This window comes from Armigeres subalbatus, chromosome 2, assembly GCF_024139115.2.
Source record: "Armigeres subalbatus isolate Guangzhou_Male chromosome 2, GZ_Asu_2, whole genome shotgun sequence".
NCBI lineage: Eukaryota > Metazoa > Arthropoda > Insecta > Diptera > Culicidae > Armigeres > Armigeres subalbatus.
Genome location: NC_085140.1, coordinates 313,346,342 through 313,361,919, shown reverse-complemented (window position 1 = coordinate 313,361,919; position 15,578 = coordinate 313,346,342). Strand labels below are relative to the sequence as shown.

At 41.8% G+C, this 15,578-nt stretch overlaps 1 protein-coding gene and 1 long non-coding RNA gene across 3 annotated transcripts; both read right to left on the bottom strand.

The window, feature by feature from the left end:
- Window positions 1-4,307: 4,307 nt before the first annotated feature.
- Window positions 4,308-5,646, bottom strand: LOC134216746 (uncharacterized). Its single transcript, XR_009980808.1, has 4 exons — window positions 5,323-5,646; window positions 5,133-5,263; window positions 4,965-5,067; window positions 4,308-4,906 (listed from the first exon to the last, which is right to left on the bottom strand). It is a non-coding gene; the product is annotated as an uncharacterized LOC134216746 (long non-coding RNA).
- A 6,641-nt stretch (window positions 5,647-12,287) lies between these two features.
- LOC134216744 (protein TIPIN homolog) lies at window positions 12,288-13,399 on the bottom strand. 2 transcript variants are annotated; one of them, XM_062695562.1, is made up of 2 exons: window positions 13,242-13,399; window positions 12,288-13,173 (listed from the first exon to the last, which is right to left on the bottom strand). In XM_062695562.1, exon 2 carries the CDS (start codon window positions 13,170-13,172, stop codon window positions 12,339-12,341), a length of 834 nt encoding a protein of 277 aa, XP_062551546.1. In that variant the 5' UTR covers window position 13,173; window positions 13,242-13,399; the 3' UTR covers window positions 12,288-12,338. The 2 variants fall into 2 exon arrangements, with proteins under 2 accessions (XP_062551546.1, XP_062551547.1); XM_062695563.1 differs by having other exon boundaries at window positions 13,238-13,392.
- Between the last annotated feature and the right edge of the window lie 2,179 nt (window positions 13,400-15,578).

Genomic DNA, 15,578 nt, shown 5'->3' with positions numbered 1-15,578 from the left:
AAATATGCGATTCACGGCAGTATATGAAAGTAAATTAAATTTCTAACCCAAAAAAGTGAACAATTTTAGGCTAAAATCTGTTTTAACGCTTTAATAAGCATTTTAAAATTGACGTCCTATATCCCTTGCTGGGTGAAATAAAAAAGCATCAGCCGGCCCCCATTTTGTTTTCTCGCTTTCGTCAGGGCCAATAGTATTGTCGCGCTTATCTTTTTCTAGAATGCTGCGGCGGTCTTACACTCGCAGGCTCGACTGCGAAGGTAAACGTCAAGATAGCCACCGTGTTAAAAGATAGGCAGAATTTTCCCGCTCAAAACAAAACCACGTGGTTTTCGCGAAATGACAGCAGTGTTCGATTGTATTAGTGAGAGGCAACCGGAGTCACTGAGTACATGGAGAGTGTTTATCATGGCAAGTGCATACAGTGGGTGAGATTTTCATTGACGCTGTTGTGTTTAGTGACCGTTGCCATTACCTGAGAAGCAACCAGCAGGAAGCCGCAGTATTCTATTTTATCTCGAGATGCATAATAAACTATAGAGGACGATTGTCGCTGCGGTTTCCTTTGTTATCGCCCTCAAACATGTTGGGTACCTATCTGTCAAAAAGCACTGATTTTTCCTTCGTTGACATTTAGTGCCCTATCATCGCCAGCAAAAGATGTTTCGCCAGTGACGACAGCGACAGTCTTCCTCTATACACACTCAGTTTTTATTTCTGCAGCTCGGCAAAAATCCGCACAGCCGTGCGCCAGCAAAATTTAAAACTGATATTTCAGCAAAAATGACGTTTGTTAGCTGATTTTCGGCAAAATATTTGCTGATTATCAGCTTTTTTGACAGAAATCTCGGCAAAAAACATGTTTGCTGGGGCACGGCTGTGCGAATCTCGGTAAAAGTTCAACATTTTGCTGATATCCCGGTAAAATAAATTAAGTGTGTATAGATTATTAGCTCTATTCGAAAAATCAAACTATTTTCGGCTAAAACGTGTGTTAACGTTTTAATAAGCATTTTAAAATTGACGTCCTATAAAAAGACATTTTAGTTACCAGATAAAAATTGTCGCTGTCGTCGCTGTCCGGAACATCTTTTGCTGGCGAGGAGAGGGGAGCTAAATGTCAAAGAAGGAAAATCCATACAATTTGACAGCTTGGTACCCAACATGTTCCGGACAGCAGAACAAAGGGAACCGAAGCGACAGTCTTTATCTAGTAACTAAAATATCTTTTGTCCTATAATGTCTTGCCGTGTGAAATAAAACAGCATCACCCAGCTGTGTGGTACTACATAGGGGAGGAGAAGACCACCAGCTGTCATCGAGAGAAAAAGTAGAATCATTGAAATTTCACACGGTGTGGTATAGGAAATGAAGTATATTTTTGTTATAAAACAAAAATTAAGGACGTTTCCCAAAAAAAATCCTGGTTTACGGGGTTAGAATTCAAAAAGCACACAAAATAAAGATGATATCTCGATTTTTTTTTCGAATAAGCAGTTAATGCTTAAGATTGTTGAATTTCTAACCCCACAAACTAAAAATTGTTTGACTAAAAAAATTCTATAACGTTCTAGAGGCATTTTAATTCTCATTTTCTATATCATGCCATGTCAAATTTCCGTGGTTCAACTTTTTCTCTAAACTTTTCCAGGTGGCAGCACTGATGAAGGAACCTCTCCCATGATAAACATAAACAGAGCATGCCACGTTGTAGCTGTCATATGACAATTATACGCACTTGCATTCATTGCAACTCCCGAGCCGTTTGTTTGTTTTGGTCATTGCAATTTGCAAGTATTCACGCATCGTAGCAACCCAGAATCAGAGTGTATGTAATTAAGATTGGCGACACTGTCAGAATTACAAAATGTCATTCCCAAGATGAATACACCACTAGGTGTTCCAATCTGCCAAATTCACGATTCAGCCATCTTGGATTTCAGTATGGGAGAGCCAGCCGGTTTGTTTATGTTTTGCACCGAAAATGAATTTTTCACCCCCGTCTTCTTCTCGTCCATAAATTGGGCAGACTGTAACACCTAGCTGTGTATTCATCTTGGTCATTCCCATACAAAGTCGTGTTCCAAACAAGCAGGAGACCTGTCAAAAGCGGCACATGTCGCCACTCTAAATTACATACACTCTGCCCAGAATATATCTCTTCCTCATTGAGCATTGAGGTAAGACGTGCTTACTTGTGGTTCCTTTTCACAGCATTCATTTTTCATTTCATTTATTTAGTTAACATCTAAACAGATAACACTGAATCAACAATTTGACGCCACAATACACGGTTCGAGGCCGCATCTCTCCATCCTCGGATACGCCCCACGCTCGTCAAGTCGTTTTGCACCTGGTCTGCCCATCTCGCTCGCTGCGCTCCACGCCGTCTCGTACCTGCCGGATCGGAAGCGAACACCATTCTGTCCGGCATTCTTGCAACATGTCCTGCCCATCGTACCCGTCCGGCTTTAACTACCTTCTGGATACTGGGTTCGCTGTAGAGTTGGGCGAGCTCATGGTTCATTCTTCGCCGCCACACACCGCCAAAGATGGTCCTAAGCTGGGAGGGAGCTCTCGATACTACACACCAAACTAATTATATACTGTCGTCATGCATCAAGTAAATTTTCAACAAGAAAGAACAATCAACTGAAAAGACTAAATTCATTTTTGCGTGTTATTGTTGTTATATTGCCTTCAAAAATTTGCTTGCCAAGAGTTTCGTTTTCGGCTCACACTGACAGCTAGATTTCGGCTCGGCTTGACACACACATTTTTCGTATCTGTTTCTCCCTCCCAGGTCCTAAGCACCCGTCTCTCGAATACTCCGAGTGCTTGCAAGTCCTCCTCGAGCATTGTCCATGTTTCATGTCCGTAGAGGACAACCGGTCTTATAAGCGTCTTGTACATGACACATTTGGTGCGGTGGCGAATCTTTTTCGACCGCAGTTTCTTCTGGAGCCCGTAGTAGGCCCGACTTCCACAGATGATGCGCCTTCGTATTTCACGACTAACATTGTTGTCAGCCGTTAGCAAGGATCCGAGGTAGACGAATTCCTCGACCACCTCGAAGGTATCCCCGTCTATCGTAACACTGCTTCCCAGGCGGGCCCTGTCGCGCTCGGTTCCGCCCACAAGCATGTACTTTGTCTTTGACGCATTCACCACCAGTCCAACTTTTGTTGCTTCACGTTTCAGGCGGGTGTACAGTTCTGCCACCTTTGCAAATGTTCGGCCGACAATGTCCATGTCATCCGCGAAGCAAATAAATTGACTGGATCTGTTGAAAATCGTACCCCGGCTGTTACACCCGGCTCTCCGCATGACACCTTCTAGCAAAATGTTGAACAACAGGCACGAAAGTCCATCACCTTGTCTTAGTCTCCGGCGCGATTCGAACGAACTGGAGTGTTCGCCCGAAATCTTCACACAGTTTTGCACACCATCCACCGTTGTTTTGATCAGTCTGGTAAGCTTCCCAGGGAAGCTGTTCTCGTCCATAATTTTCCATAGCTCTACGCGGTCTATACTGTCGTCTTCAAATCAACGAACAGATGATGCGTTGGGACCTGGTATTCACGGCATTTTTGAAGGATTTGCCGTACAGTAAAGATCTGGTCCGTTGTCGAGCGGCCGTCAACGAAGCCGGCTTGATAACTTCCCACGAACTCGTTCACTAATGGTGACAGACGACAGAAGATGATCTGGGATATCACTTTGTAGGCGGCATTAAGGATGGTGATCGCTCGAAAGTTCTCACACTCCAGTTTGTCGCCTTTCTTGTAGATGGCATATAACCCCTTCCTTCCACTCCTCCGGTAGCTGTTCGATTTCCCAGATTCTGACTATCAGTTTGTGTAGGCAAGTGGCCAGCTTTTCCGGGGCCATCTTGATGAGCTCAGCTCCGATACCATCCTTACCAGCTGCTTTATTGGTCTTTAGCTGTTGAATGGCATCCTTAACTTCCCTCAAGGTGGGGGCTGGTTGGCTTCCATCGTCCGCTGAACTGACGTAGTCATCTCCTCCGCTGTCTTGACTTTCACTGCCTGTACTCTCAGCGCCATTCAGATGTTCCTCGTAGTGCTGCTTCCACCTTTCGATCACCACACGTTCGTCCGTTAAGATGCTCCCATCCTTATCCCGGCACATTTCGGCTCGCGGCACGAAGCCTTTGCGGGATGCGTTGAGCTTCTGATAGAACTTGCGTGTATCTTGAGAACGACACAGTGTTGTGAAACGACCTCTGCGGGGATCAAAAGCATTGGTCGGCTCGGCTAACTAACATCGAATGCCACAAAATAAGCTCAACAACGAAACATATACATGATGCAGATATTTATTGAGCTAGCATGCCCTTTCTTAGGAATAAATCATTGCCCTAACTCCTATTCTCAGCCCTAGCTAAACCATGGTTTTTTACTCACGCTACAGAAACACGCGTCCGCGCCACCGTCTTAATGCCACAATTCCTGATGCTCGGCTTCATATTCATACTGGATTGAGCCTCTCGCCACACGCAATCCGGCTCCGCGACTCGGCTGTCGATGTATGGCACGCACTTACAAGCCGCGCTCGTCTCCGCTCACTATCGGCAGCCTCCGTGGCTCACGCAATTCCGTGCGACCCTCAGCAATCGTCTTATCGCTTCTCTCGACGCCCTTTTAGCACCTCTGCACCCTGCTGGATTGCTCGCCCGGAAGTCGTGTTTGCCTCCAAAGAATATTCGCTGACTTGGCAATCGGCCTAAATACCGAAGAACTGACTCCGAGGTTAGCACTCCGACATCCAATGGACGGTCGCCGGAAATTGGTAACTTCGGCTATGCTAAGGAAATCCAGTTGCGCAAAAGAACGACGACGAAAATCAGCTGCTCCGCTAAAACTTCAGCTACACCAAAGAAGCCCTGTGAATCGAGGAAATTCCTTAAATCTTGCATTGTCTCGAATGCAGCGAATACTCACTTCTCGTGAAGGCTTCTCCTAACTCAGTGTTTCGTTCTAGATGATAAAACTTTTCCGACCAGTTGCCGGATTGATCAGTCCCGGTGGACTTCGGCTCACTTAGCTGCATCGAAGAAGAAAATCTACGATTACTGTGAATTCCTTTGTGGTCTTTATTATGACTCTTACCGAAACGCAAACTTTCCTCCGGCTGGTCTTTATCCGAACTTGTCCGTCGAGCTGATTCTTCTGCGACAGGGATCTTGCTCACCGATTTTGCTTGCCAGGACCGGAGTGATAAGTAACACGGTCCGATTTTTCTGTTAATGCAACGAGAATTATGACTTTTCTCAATGATCACTTATCGTATGGTTCTTACCCGATCTTTTCGCTTTTTACTCGGTGAGTGAGTGGGGTTGGCGGCCGGAATGTGCTCGCTTCGAGACCCGTCCTCGTGGGACACTTTCTGTGCTTCGTTTTCCGCTTTCTGATGGCGACAATCGGACCGAAAAGAAAATGATTCGCCGAGTCCGATAAACGCGGTGCTGTGCACACTGTTTTCAATTAAACAATCGTTCGGTACGAACGACACTCGCGGCACCTTTTTCTCGTTGGTCCACTCGAACGGAAAAAACACTGCGAATGCTATGAAAAGGCAGTCGGAAAACGGATGCTTTCAGTCGCTGTGTCTGTTTCTCGGTTCAGCCACTTGGTGATGACGCAGAGGGACGTTTGTATATGATGCGATCGCGGATGCGTTCCATTCAAATTGGCGGTTGATGTACAGGGCAATTCTTCCAGGCGGCGTTTCTTCTCCTGAAAAAGGCGGGTCTGCTGTCTCCGCTTCCGTCTATAACATTCCACGTTCTGCCGGGTACCATGCTGCAGCGCGACCGCCCGCGCTGCGTCCTCCTCCTCCAGAATCTGTCTGCACTCTTCGTCGAACCAATCGTTCCGTCGACTTCGACCCATATACCCGACGTTGTTCTCCGCTGCGTCGTTAATGGCTGCTTTGACTGTATTCCAGCAGTCCTCAAGAGGGGCCAAATCGAGCTCACCCTCTTCCGGCAACGCTGCCTCGAGATGTTGCGCGTATGCAGTGGCGACATCAGGTTGCTTCAGTCGCTCTAGGTCGTACCGCGGCGGTCGTCGGTACCGAATATTGTTGATGACGGATAGTTTTGGGCGCAGTTTAACCATCACCAGATAGTGGTCAGAGTCGATGTTAGCGCCACGAAATGTCCTGACGTCGATAATGTCGGAGAAGTGCCGTCCATCAATCAGAACGTGGTCGATTTGTGATTCTGTCTGCAGTGGTGATCTCCAGGTGTACCGATACGGGAGGCTGTGTTGGAAGTAGGTGCTGCGAATGGCCATATTCTTGGAGGCGGCGAAATCAATTAGTCGTACTCGTAGGCCGTTTTCGTTCGTCAGCCGGTGAGCGCTGAACTTTCCAATAGTCGGTCTAAACTCCTCCTCTTGGCCAACCTGAGCGTTCAAATCTCCTATGATGATTTTGACGTCGTGGCTTGGGCAGCTGTCGTACTCACGTTCCAGCTGCGCGTAGAATGCGTCCTTATCATCATCAGTGCTTCCGGAGTGTGTGTGAGTGTTTCACATCATTATATTTACAGATACAGATATACAGATTTCCACAATGCCGATCCTGCCAGGAGTTGCAATTTCATCGTTGCAACGTCAAGAGGAACCTAATAAAGTAATTTTGAAAAAGGAACACATTTGGAGTTTATTTGTATCCGAATTGCTAAACCAATAGAAGACAACATATTACTTGCTGTTCAGGTGAGTGAAAAAAAAAGTGTTTGTGAAGTGAAACAGCAGAGGAAAAATGTATAGCACTGTAACTGAGCGGACCTTCAAAATCGCGCAGAGCGGTCCACATAGACCATACAGAGAGGGTCAAGTGGACCTCGCAGAACGGGTGAAGTGGACCGCGCAGAGCGGGTCAAGTGGACGGCGCAGAGCAGGTCAAGTGGACCGCACAGAGCGGGTCAAGTGGACTGCCCAGAGTGGGTCAAGTGGACCGCGCAGAGTGGACCACGCAGGGCTGATCAATTGTACCGTGTTGAGCGAATTGGAAGAATCTCTTGAAGTAGATACTAAGTATCGTGCTGAGCTGGCCAAGTGTATCACACTATAAAGGTCAAGAGAGAATTCGTTGATTAATAGTAATTTCTCATCAATTGAATCTGAATTGAATAGCATTATACAGTCGCCTCTCCATATCGCGATATTGAAGGGACCATCTTGATAGGGAGAGATCGAGGAATGGAATGAAAATTTAAATGCTTTTGTAAACGTTGTAGCTGTCATATGACAATTATACGCACTTGCATTCATTGCAAGTCTTCACGCATCGTAGCAACCCAGAATATCTCTTCCTCATTGAGCTCCAATCAATCTGACAGGTAAGACGTGCTTACTTAAGTGATTCCTTTTCACAGCATTATATTAGATTTCCACACCAGCCCAAAAGATATTTTAGTTACCAGATTAAGATTGTAATCAAATGTTCGGGTGGCCATGCTTTTCCAATTTTAATCAAGGGGAATTGTAAGTTCATTGACTTCACGATTTTTGACGTAGAACTACGTCTTTCGGTAAGATAGGGGGGTCATTCCAAAGTTTCAAATTTGGGACCGTCACGAAAAGAGGTCAGGAAGTACGAGCCAATAACTCATCCGTTTTTCAACGGATTCCGGAGATTTTGGTATGAATCTCTAAGATTCTATACAACTATTCTAAATAATTGATTTAATGCATTTAACTATTGAAAAATTAAATTTTGCCAGCCACTGTTGAAATTGCACTTTAACAATAAATTGCCTACATTTCGGCTATTAGCCATCCGGCATGAACAATGAACATACTTAAAATGTTGATGATCAAATTTCGTATCCTCTATCGCACTATACGTAATTCTACGTTAAATTTGCGGTCGTATCTTTGATACAACCCTCTACTTTTTTTTAATTTTTTTACTGGTTCCGGCATGTTTCTCAAAGGAGTGCTGAAGTGAAATCTCTTACTGCTAAGAAAATTTGTGAAACAGCGCGCACTCTCAATATTTTTGGAAAATTTAAGGGGGGGAGGGGTGACATAAAATAAATTAATAATTTATATCTGCCTTATTTGATTGTTTCAAAATGTAGTGCTCAGCTTTCCCTATTTGAGATAAACTGTTCAAATCTAATTAGGCAAGGTCAAACATTCCACTGTAAATATATTAAATGGTCCTTAAATATTCTTTGAAGACAATCCCAGCAAACATGAGACAATTATGCTTCCACTGGCAGTATATACATTAGAGTGGGGCGCAGTTGTACGGAAAAACGCAAACTTCTTCCGATCAAGTGAGATCAAGGTTTTTCTGAATCGTTTTGGGACCCCAATCAACTGTGCAAAATATGGGCTCGATTGGTTGCAACCTCGCATGCCGCATCGCGTTTTAAATTTACATGGAAATTAGTATGGGAAAACGAACTTTTTTACATTTTTGTTCTTAGCGGCTTCAACTTATCATCAATCACGTGACTCAATACGTTAGCATATAGTCTGGAAGATGCCGAAAGACTTTGCTGAAGAAGGTACGTAGCTGGAAGGTCTGCAAAAAATGTTATTACGTTTCGAAAATTGATTGTTTAAACCATATGCAAAAAATCAATGTTTCTGCCAACACTACCGGACAACCTATATGGTTATCGAAGGGCAAAACCCATCTTCCTTCTAGTCGGAGCTATAAAGCCCTATTAGATCAATTATTATTTTGAAACACTCACTCAGTTAAATTATTGCCCCACGTAGTTCTGCAGTGCTGGCACTCTGGCAGAATAAACGATTTTTTGCATATGGTTTGAACACTCAATGTTCGAAGCGTTATAACTTTTTTCGTGGACGTTCCAGCAACGTACCTTCTTCAACAAAGTTTTTTGGCATCCTTTGGGTTATACTTTAAGGCAATGTGCCACTTGGTTTACGATGAACTGAAACCTCTAGTAGTAGAAAAGCAAAAATATACGTTCTCCCATACTAATTTCCATACAAACTTTAAACGCGATGCGGAAAGCGAGGAAGCAACCAATCGGTCCCAAATTCTGCACAGTTGTTCAGGACCCAGAATGGCTTCGAAAAACCATTGATTTGAAAAAATGACCATGACGCCCCACTCTAATATACATGTGTACTTGGTCAAGATTTTCATTAAAAATATGTATGGTTTTTAAAATATTTTCTAATGCTGATTTCTTATAAGAAAATCCAAGTTTTCATCAAATTTTGCTAATTTATCTGTATTTCAGAAAAGAGGCGTAGCCACGGGGTTTTGAACATAACCCCCCCACCCTTAGGCAATTTTTTTTAAACCCCCCTCCAGACCAATTTGCTTGCTACGCCACTCTTTCAGAATCATTTTATTTTTCTAATATTTTTCTAGTGTCAAGTATTTTGTTGGACAATAGTTTCACAATGTGCGAAGTCATATAGAGAGAAAAAGGTATAATAGCGGTAAAATTAAGGTGTACTCATCTTGCCTCAGTCCTCCCCTATGCCTGTGTCAGTAAAGAGCCCAACACATAAGATAGGGTACGATGGGACAAGATTGGTCGCCTAAGGCGAACCCTGAATGCCTGAATGTCTCGAAACAGAAACATTTTAATTCAATTTTTTTCAACGTGGATCTTGTAATCTTGTAATCTTGTAATATCAACGCATCCTCTGACCATAGCCTATCTGCGTTGTATTTAAATACCACTGAGCGATACGTCTACTGGGCAAAACGTCCGGTGTGCACTGCACTAAGATCTCCTTAGATGCAACCGGACCGAGATCTTACTTAAGGCTCCCAAGGGTCCGTTTCGTTGTGATATGTTGCCATAAAATAGAAATATATGCACTTGCTTTTCTAATCTACGGGAATATTTAAATTTACTAATGATATTGATTAGTGACAAGTAAATTCATTCATCGATCAGATTAGAACGAGCTCAGTGCAATTAAAATATAAACGCAATACTTATCTGCAATTCACAGAAGATATTGGGATTGTCCTTGAAGTAATCACGTTGTGAACACAGACTTCCTGTATTGACGGTGGTTGTTATGAATATGAATACCACTGCTGATACCGGAACAATAAGATTTTCTTCATCACTGGTCGTCTGGAAAGAAGTAGATAAAAGAATTGGGCCGCTTTCACTCGCCGGCCCGCAAAACATTAGTAAGTAATTAATCTTACTACAAAGACAAAAATACAGTTCTAATAATTCTGTCTTATTAATGGATATCACACATGCCCATCTGATACTCAACTTAACCAAAAACATATCCTCAATACTTAATAAAATGATAACTGTATATAGTTTCTATTATTGTCCATATATACCTACTATTCAATCTAGGATTCCAAATCGGATAAATTAATTCAGTTGCTAACTAAAAGCTTATCCTCAACGCTTTGGCTGTCAATAGTCTCCACAATATGAACCTTAAAGGTTATAACTTTGTTCAATCCTACATCTGTTTATATTAAAACTCAATCCTAACTGCCCCGAAACCGCTTTCAACACATAACTGCCCCGAGCACAGCCACTACATGCGACCCACAGGACCCCAATCGAGGACGGCCTACACTATACCGTTGTGAGCTTACACCCTCTCCTGGGCTGTGCGACGCTGAAAACATGCTGCTAACGTTTGATGCCTAAAAATAAAAATAATTAAACTAATTACACTAAATCTTACACTTTTGATCGAACCCGGCTGACATTCGCGTTAAACAATGTGTTCCATGAGTGCTGATCACTCATGATAACGCCCCGAATCGGCGAATAAAATTCAGTTTAACGCAGAGTTTAACCCTCTCTTGCGCTAAGTAATGCTGAAAACCTAACTTCTAGGAATTTGATTCGTAGAAACAAATTATACTGAAATTGGTGCGTGGCAAAATAAGTTATACTATTAGCTAATTTAGTTAAACCCTGACTACCCCACATTATACTGGCCCGTTTGGAGTCATCCAGTGGCACTTGGTCTTAGAATTCGTTTTCTTTTTAAATTCTATAACAATTCACCACGCTTACCCCCATATTAGTAATATGTAGAACGAATGCTTGACTATTACTATACTAAGTATAGTAAAAGACCGGAAGTAATAATTGGGCCAGCCACCACCAATTCAATTTTTTTCAACGTGGATCTATAAAAAATAGCTCATAATCTGTAAGCCATGGGTAAAATAACAAAAACTCCAATTTTTATTTCATTTTGAGTCATTAAAGTAGAAGTCTATTTTGCTGTCAATCAAAAAATGAGGGGGTAAGATGAGTTAAACAGCGGGGCAAGATGGGTCACCTTTAAATTCTGCAATGAATATTGTTTTTATTCCCAATATTGTATTACACACAGATAGATAGCTCTATTGCCATTGATTTCATTGAATAAAAAATAGTTTTTAAGCCTTGGATGGAGAAATGGCTCTACATTTAAAAATGTCTGCAAATTCTTATGAAAACAAGTCGTCTGAGTATTGCTTCCTTAAAGACAAAAAATAGACATTTTCAATAAACAAATTAACATCATTATGTAAAAGTAACTAAAAGTAAGTAAATTATGTCAAAAGTAAAAGATTTAACCAGCAATGGAAAATATGTTTTGAATACGAACTACGCCCTCCAGTGACCCATCTTGCCCCATTTGTAAGTTCATGTTAGAATGTCTAATTTTCGATCAAATTTGTTTATTATTTCAACGCAGTTAGTACAACATCACCTACATTACTTATAATACTTTCACTATGTTACTAAAATGTTTAAATTTTTCATTGCTCGAAGAGATTACACGTTTTATAGAAAGTGTGTTTCGCATAAGAAACAATGCTGGAAAATATTTTACCTTGCCATACTCTACCAAAATAAAATTTTATCGCCAAATCGAGTGACAATAAAGTAGAATCAAATTATTCCATACTTATTATTCACACCTGTGCTTGTTAACGGACGAACGACGAAACGAAAAAAATGCATAAGTTTTCGTTCCAAAGCGCGTTCGTACGGAAATAAGAATAAGGGTAATAATTGTTTTCATAATACTAAAGACACACCTGTGGTATTTGTACCATGGTACAAGGTGACAAGAAAATAATTCCAAGACTATCTTTGATGAAGACAATAATAGATATGACACTCATTTCAAGATTTTTGTACCATGGTACTTGTACCACAAGTGTGTCATTAGTATAAGATAGTCTTGGAATTATGATCTTGTACCATGGTACAAATACCTCAGGTGTGTCCTTAGTATAACGTGGCTTAAAATTTTTACGTTGGATTCCAATTTTTTAAATCTTATTTTATTCCAAATAACTTGAGCATAAGTTTTTCAGCTTTCCATTTGATTAGTGACTAAAGAAATATCTTCTGTTGTATTGTCAGTAGGTCGATTTTCAGTTGTCATCATTCTAGCTTTTCGAAGTTCCAAAGCTTTCAATCGATTTGCTGCTATTTTCGCTCGCATTTCCTCTGTTAGTCCTGGCGATGGTCGGCTGGGAGTGTGAACGGGTGTTGTCGGTACACTGTCATCCCGAATGGAGTCGAAATTATTCTCTGTTATGGACAAGTTTCCTACGCCAGAAGTGTTTAGACTCGCATTGGCATTGGCTCGAGAAATGGCTATCTGTTCCTCCAGCATGCTGTCTAAAGGATCGAGAGGTTGGTTTAGAGCGTTCAAATTATTTTCCATGAGGTCTTCCGTGTCGTTATCAAGTATCGGTACTTCAGGTTCCAGCAAACCCATCCGATATTTATTCATGTAAGACTGGGTTTGCTTCTTTCGACCGAGATTCTCGATTGCCGCTAGGCTGTCATCGAATCCATACTTGGGGAACATGCGATGAGCCCAATGTTGCATCCGTTTCATAACAGCATCGAGATCTTCTCTCTCGTGTCCCTTGCCTTTAAATTTCATACCTTTGAAATAGCTGTCCATGTCAATTATCCCTCTCGGGCCACATAGCACCGCCGCATTCAGTGTAAGTCGGGGATGACGTACAGTCTTCTTCTTCGGCTCTACGGGAACCGGTTTTGATTCATTTTCTTCAGCATCATTGGCATCCGCATTGTCCGGATCCATGCCTGCGTCCTCATTTTCAGATGGGATTTCCCCATCGTTTTCATTGTCAAGTTCGTTCCCGAAGAGCGAATCCAAAACAGACATGCTAAAAACAGGAAACTTTAAATTTTGTTTTTGTTAAACGATATATTCACTTCTGGTTAATATACCTACTTGTCACAGTCGTACACAATATTCAAAATTTTGTAAAATCTTTAAAGTTTGTTTAAAATCCAAACAAAGTTTTAAATGGAAATTTAATGCCGCGCAATCATAATACACACACAATTTTTTATTGAGGTTTCGTTTTATGAAACAGAATACCTTCTTTCTAAACACGGTAAAAAAATAAAAGGTAACTGTACACACGCTAACCTGAACCTACTTAGGCTGTGAACCATTCCACCGATTCGTTTAACTTTTAGATAAAATTTAACAGTTCGATGGTTATTTCGCCGTGGTTAAAAATAACCCTGCTCAGAAGCATGGTTAGATTTGACAGTTGAATAGTTAAACTTTGTTCGCGAGAAAATTGGCGCCAAATCCATTTCGTTCCGAATAACTATCAATCTGTCAAAACTCAAATGGGTCGGCTTCGGAGTAAAATTTTAACCACGATGAAAAAATAACCATCGAAGTGTCAAATTTTAACTAAAAGTTAAACGAATCGGTGGAATGGTTCACAGCCTTAGGCTTTGGTCCGATTCGTGAATTAAAAGATTAAAATCGAATTAAACTTAAAAGTGACAGTTCAAAAGGTTTCATGTTGTTCTGTTGATTGCGCTATTCAAATTAATTCATGAAAAAAATGTTACTTAGGACCTTTTGAAAAGTTAAGCGAGAGTTCAAAAATTTCCAAATAAAGGTAGCCTCACACCTCGGGAATTCGGTCCGCGGATTTTTTCCCCATGTATTTTTACATATGCGATGTTTTCGGGATTTGGGCACGGAAAATGAAAGTCCCGGCCCCATTTAAAATGCACGGGGTTCAAAATCCGCTGGAAAATTTTCCCGAGGTGTAAGGTAGCCTTAAAGGTAGCCTCACACCTCGGGAATTTGGTCCACGGATTTTTTCCTCATGCATTTTTGCATATGCGATGTTTTTGGAATTCGGACACGGAAAATCAAAATCCCGGCCCCATTTAAAATGCACGGGGTTCAAAATCCGGCGGAAAATTTTCCCGAGGTGTAAGGTAGCCTTAAGGTAGCCTCACACCTCGGGAATTTGGTTGGCGGATTTTTTCCCCATGTATTTTTGCATATGCGATGTTTTCGGGATTTGGGCACGGAAAATCAAAATCCCGGCCCCATTTAAAATGCACGGGGATCAAAATCCGGAGGAAAATTTTCCCGAGGTGTAAGGCAGCCTTTAACCGAAGACGGCTAATAACAAGACACACAGCTCCCTCTTTTTTTCAGTCTACACTTTCGAAGCGCCCTCAGCGGGTCACGGAAACACTACAATGAAGTGTTTGTGTGTGTGAATTTGTTTCGACAGCGCGAGGACTAGAGAGCTTACTAACGGCTAATCATCTTTCTCTTTCCAGCAGAATAGGATTTGTTTTCATCGGGAAACGTTTCCTGCTGAAAATTGAAACAGTCAGACGACAACTAGCACTATTATAAGTGAAAATAATCTGCACGTTCGCAAGTATTGTTGCGAGATCTGCTGCCAGTGGATAATAAATTCAAATAAGTCATAACCCCCCAGGTTTTCATATTGTTTTCACATACAAGAAGCTCATGCACTTGATGGTAATCGACATTGTCCTCTTTTGTAAATAGCGGAAAATAATCAAATCAAATAGGGACAAAATTAGTTGGTTTAAAGCAAGGTTTATAGTGCTTTGCATTTTTTTTCTAGGTTCCTTTCTGACTTTACGATACCGGACGGTTTATCTCACCTATAATTAATAAAGTTCGCATCCAAATTGTTGTGTCGGTTTCCATTCAATTTTGTCGATTTGCCGTTGCACCGGATCTTCGCAAATAGCGTTCGCTACCATCCATGCAAAAGATATTTTTCCGGAAAGAAACCGCTCGTGGTTCGGAATGTTCAATGCAAAAAGAAATGGCCTTGACGTTTCTCCTTGCATCAAACGGAAACGAACACATATGATACAGCTTGAGTTTATCACGCACACAATCATGTTAATATTACTGGGAGTCGTTCGGGGGCGCAAGTGTACATGATGTTTACACTGTATATGCAAGAATTTGACAGCTGTGTGTCTTGTTATTAGCCGTCTTCGCTTTAACCCTGCTCGCAGAGCAAGATTACTTTTGACAGATACAGTAGCCGTTCGATAACTGCAAAATGTTTACTTTGCAGTTAACGAATGCCGTTCGATAACTGCAACGCATTCTAGACGTCAAACGGTTGTCAATCGACGTCAGATGCGATAAAAGTGCATCTAAATGTGCATCCCAATGCAGCTCTGTCATCAAGACTGACATCAGTTTGAAGTTTAGCGGTCCGATAACTGCAAAACTGTTGCAACTATCGAATTG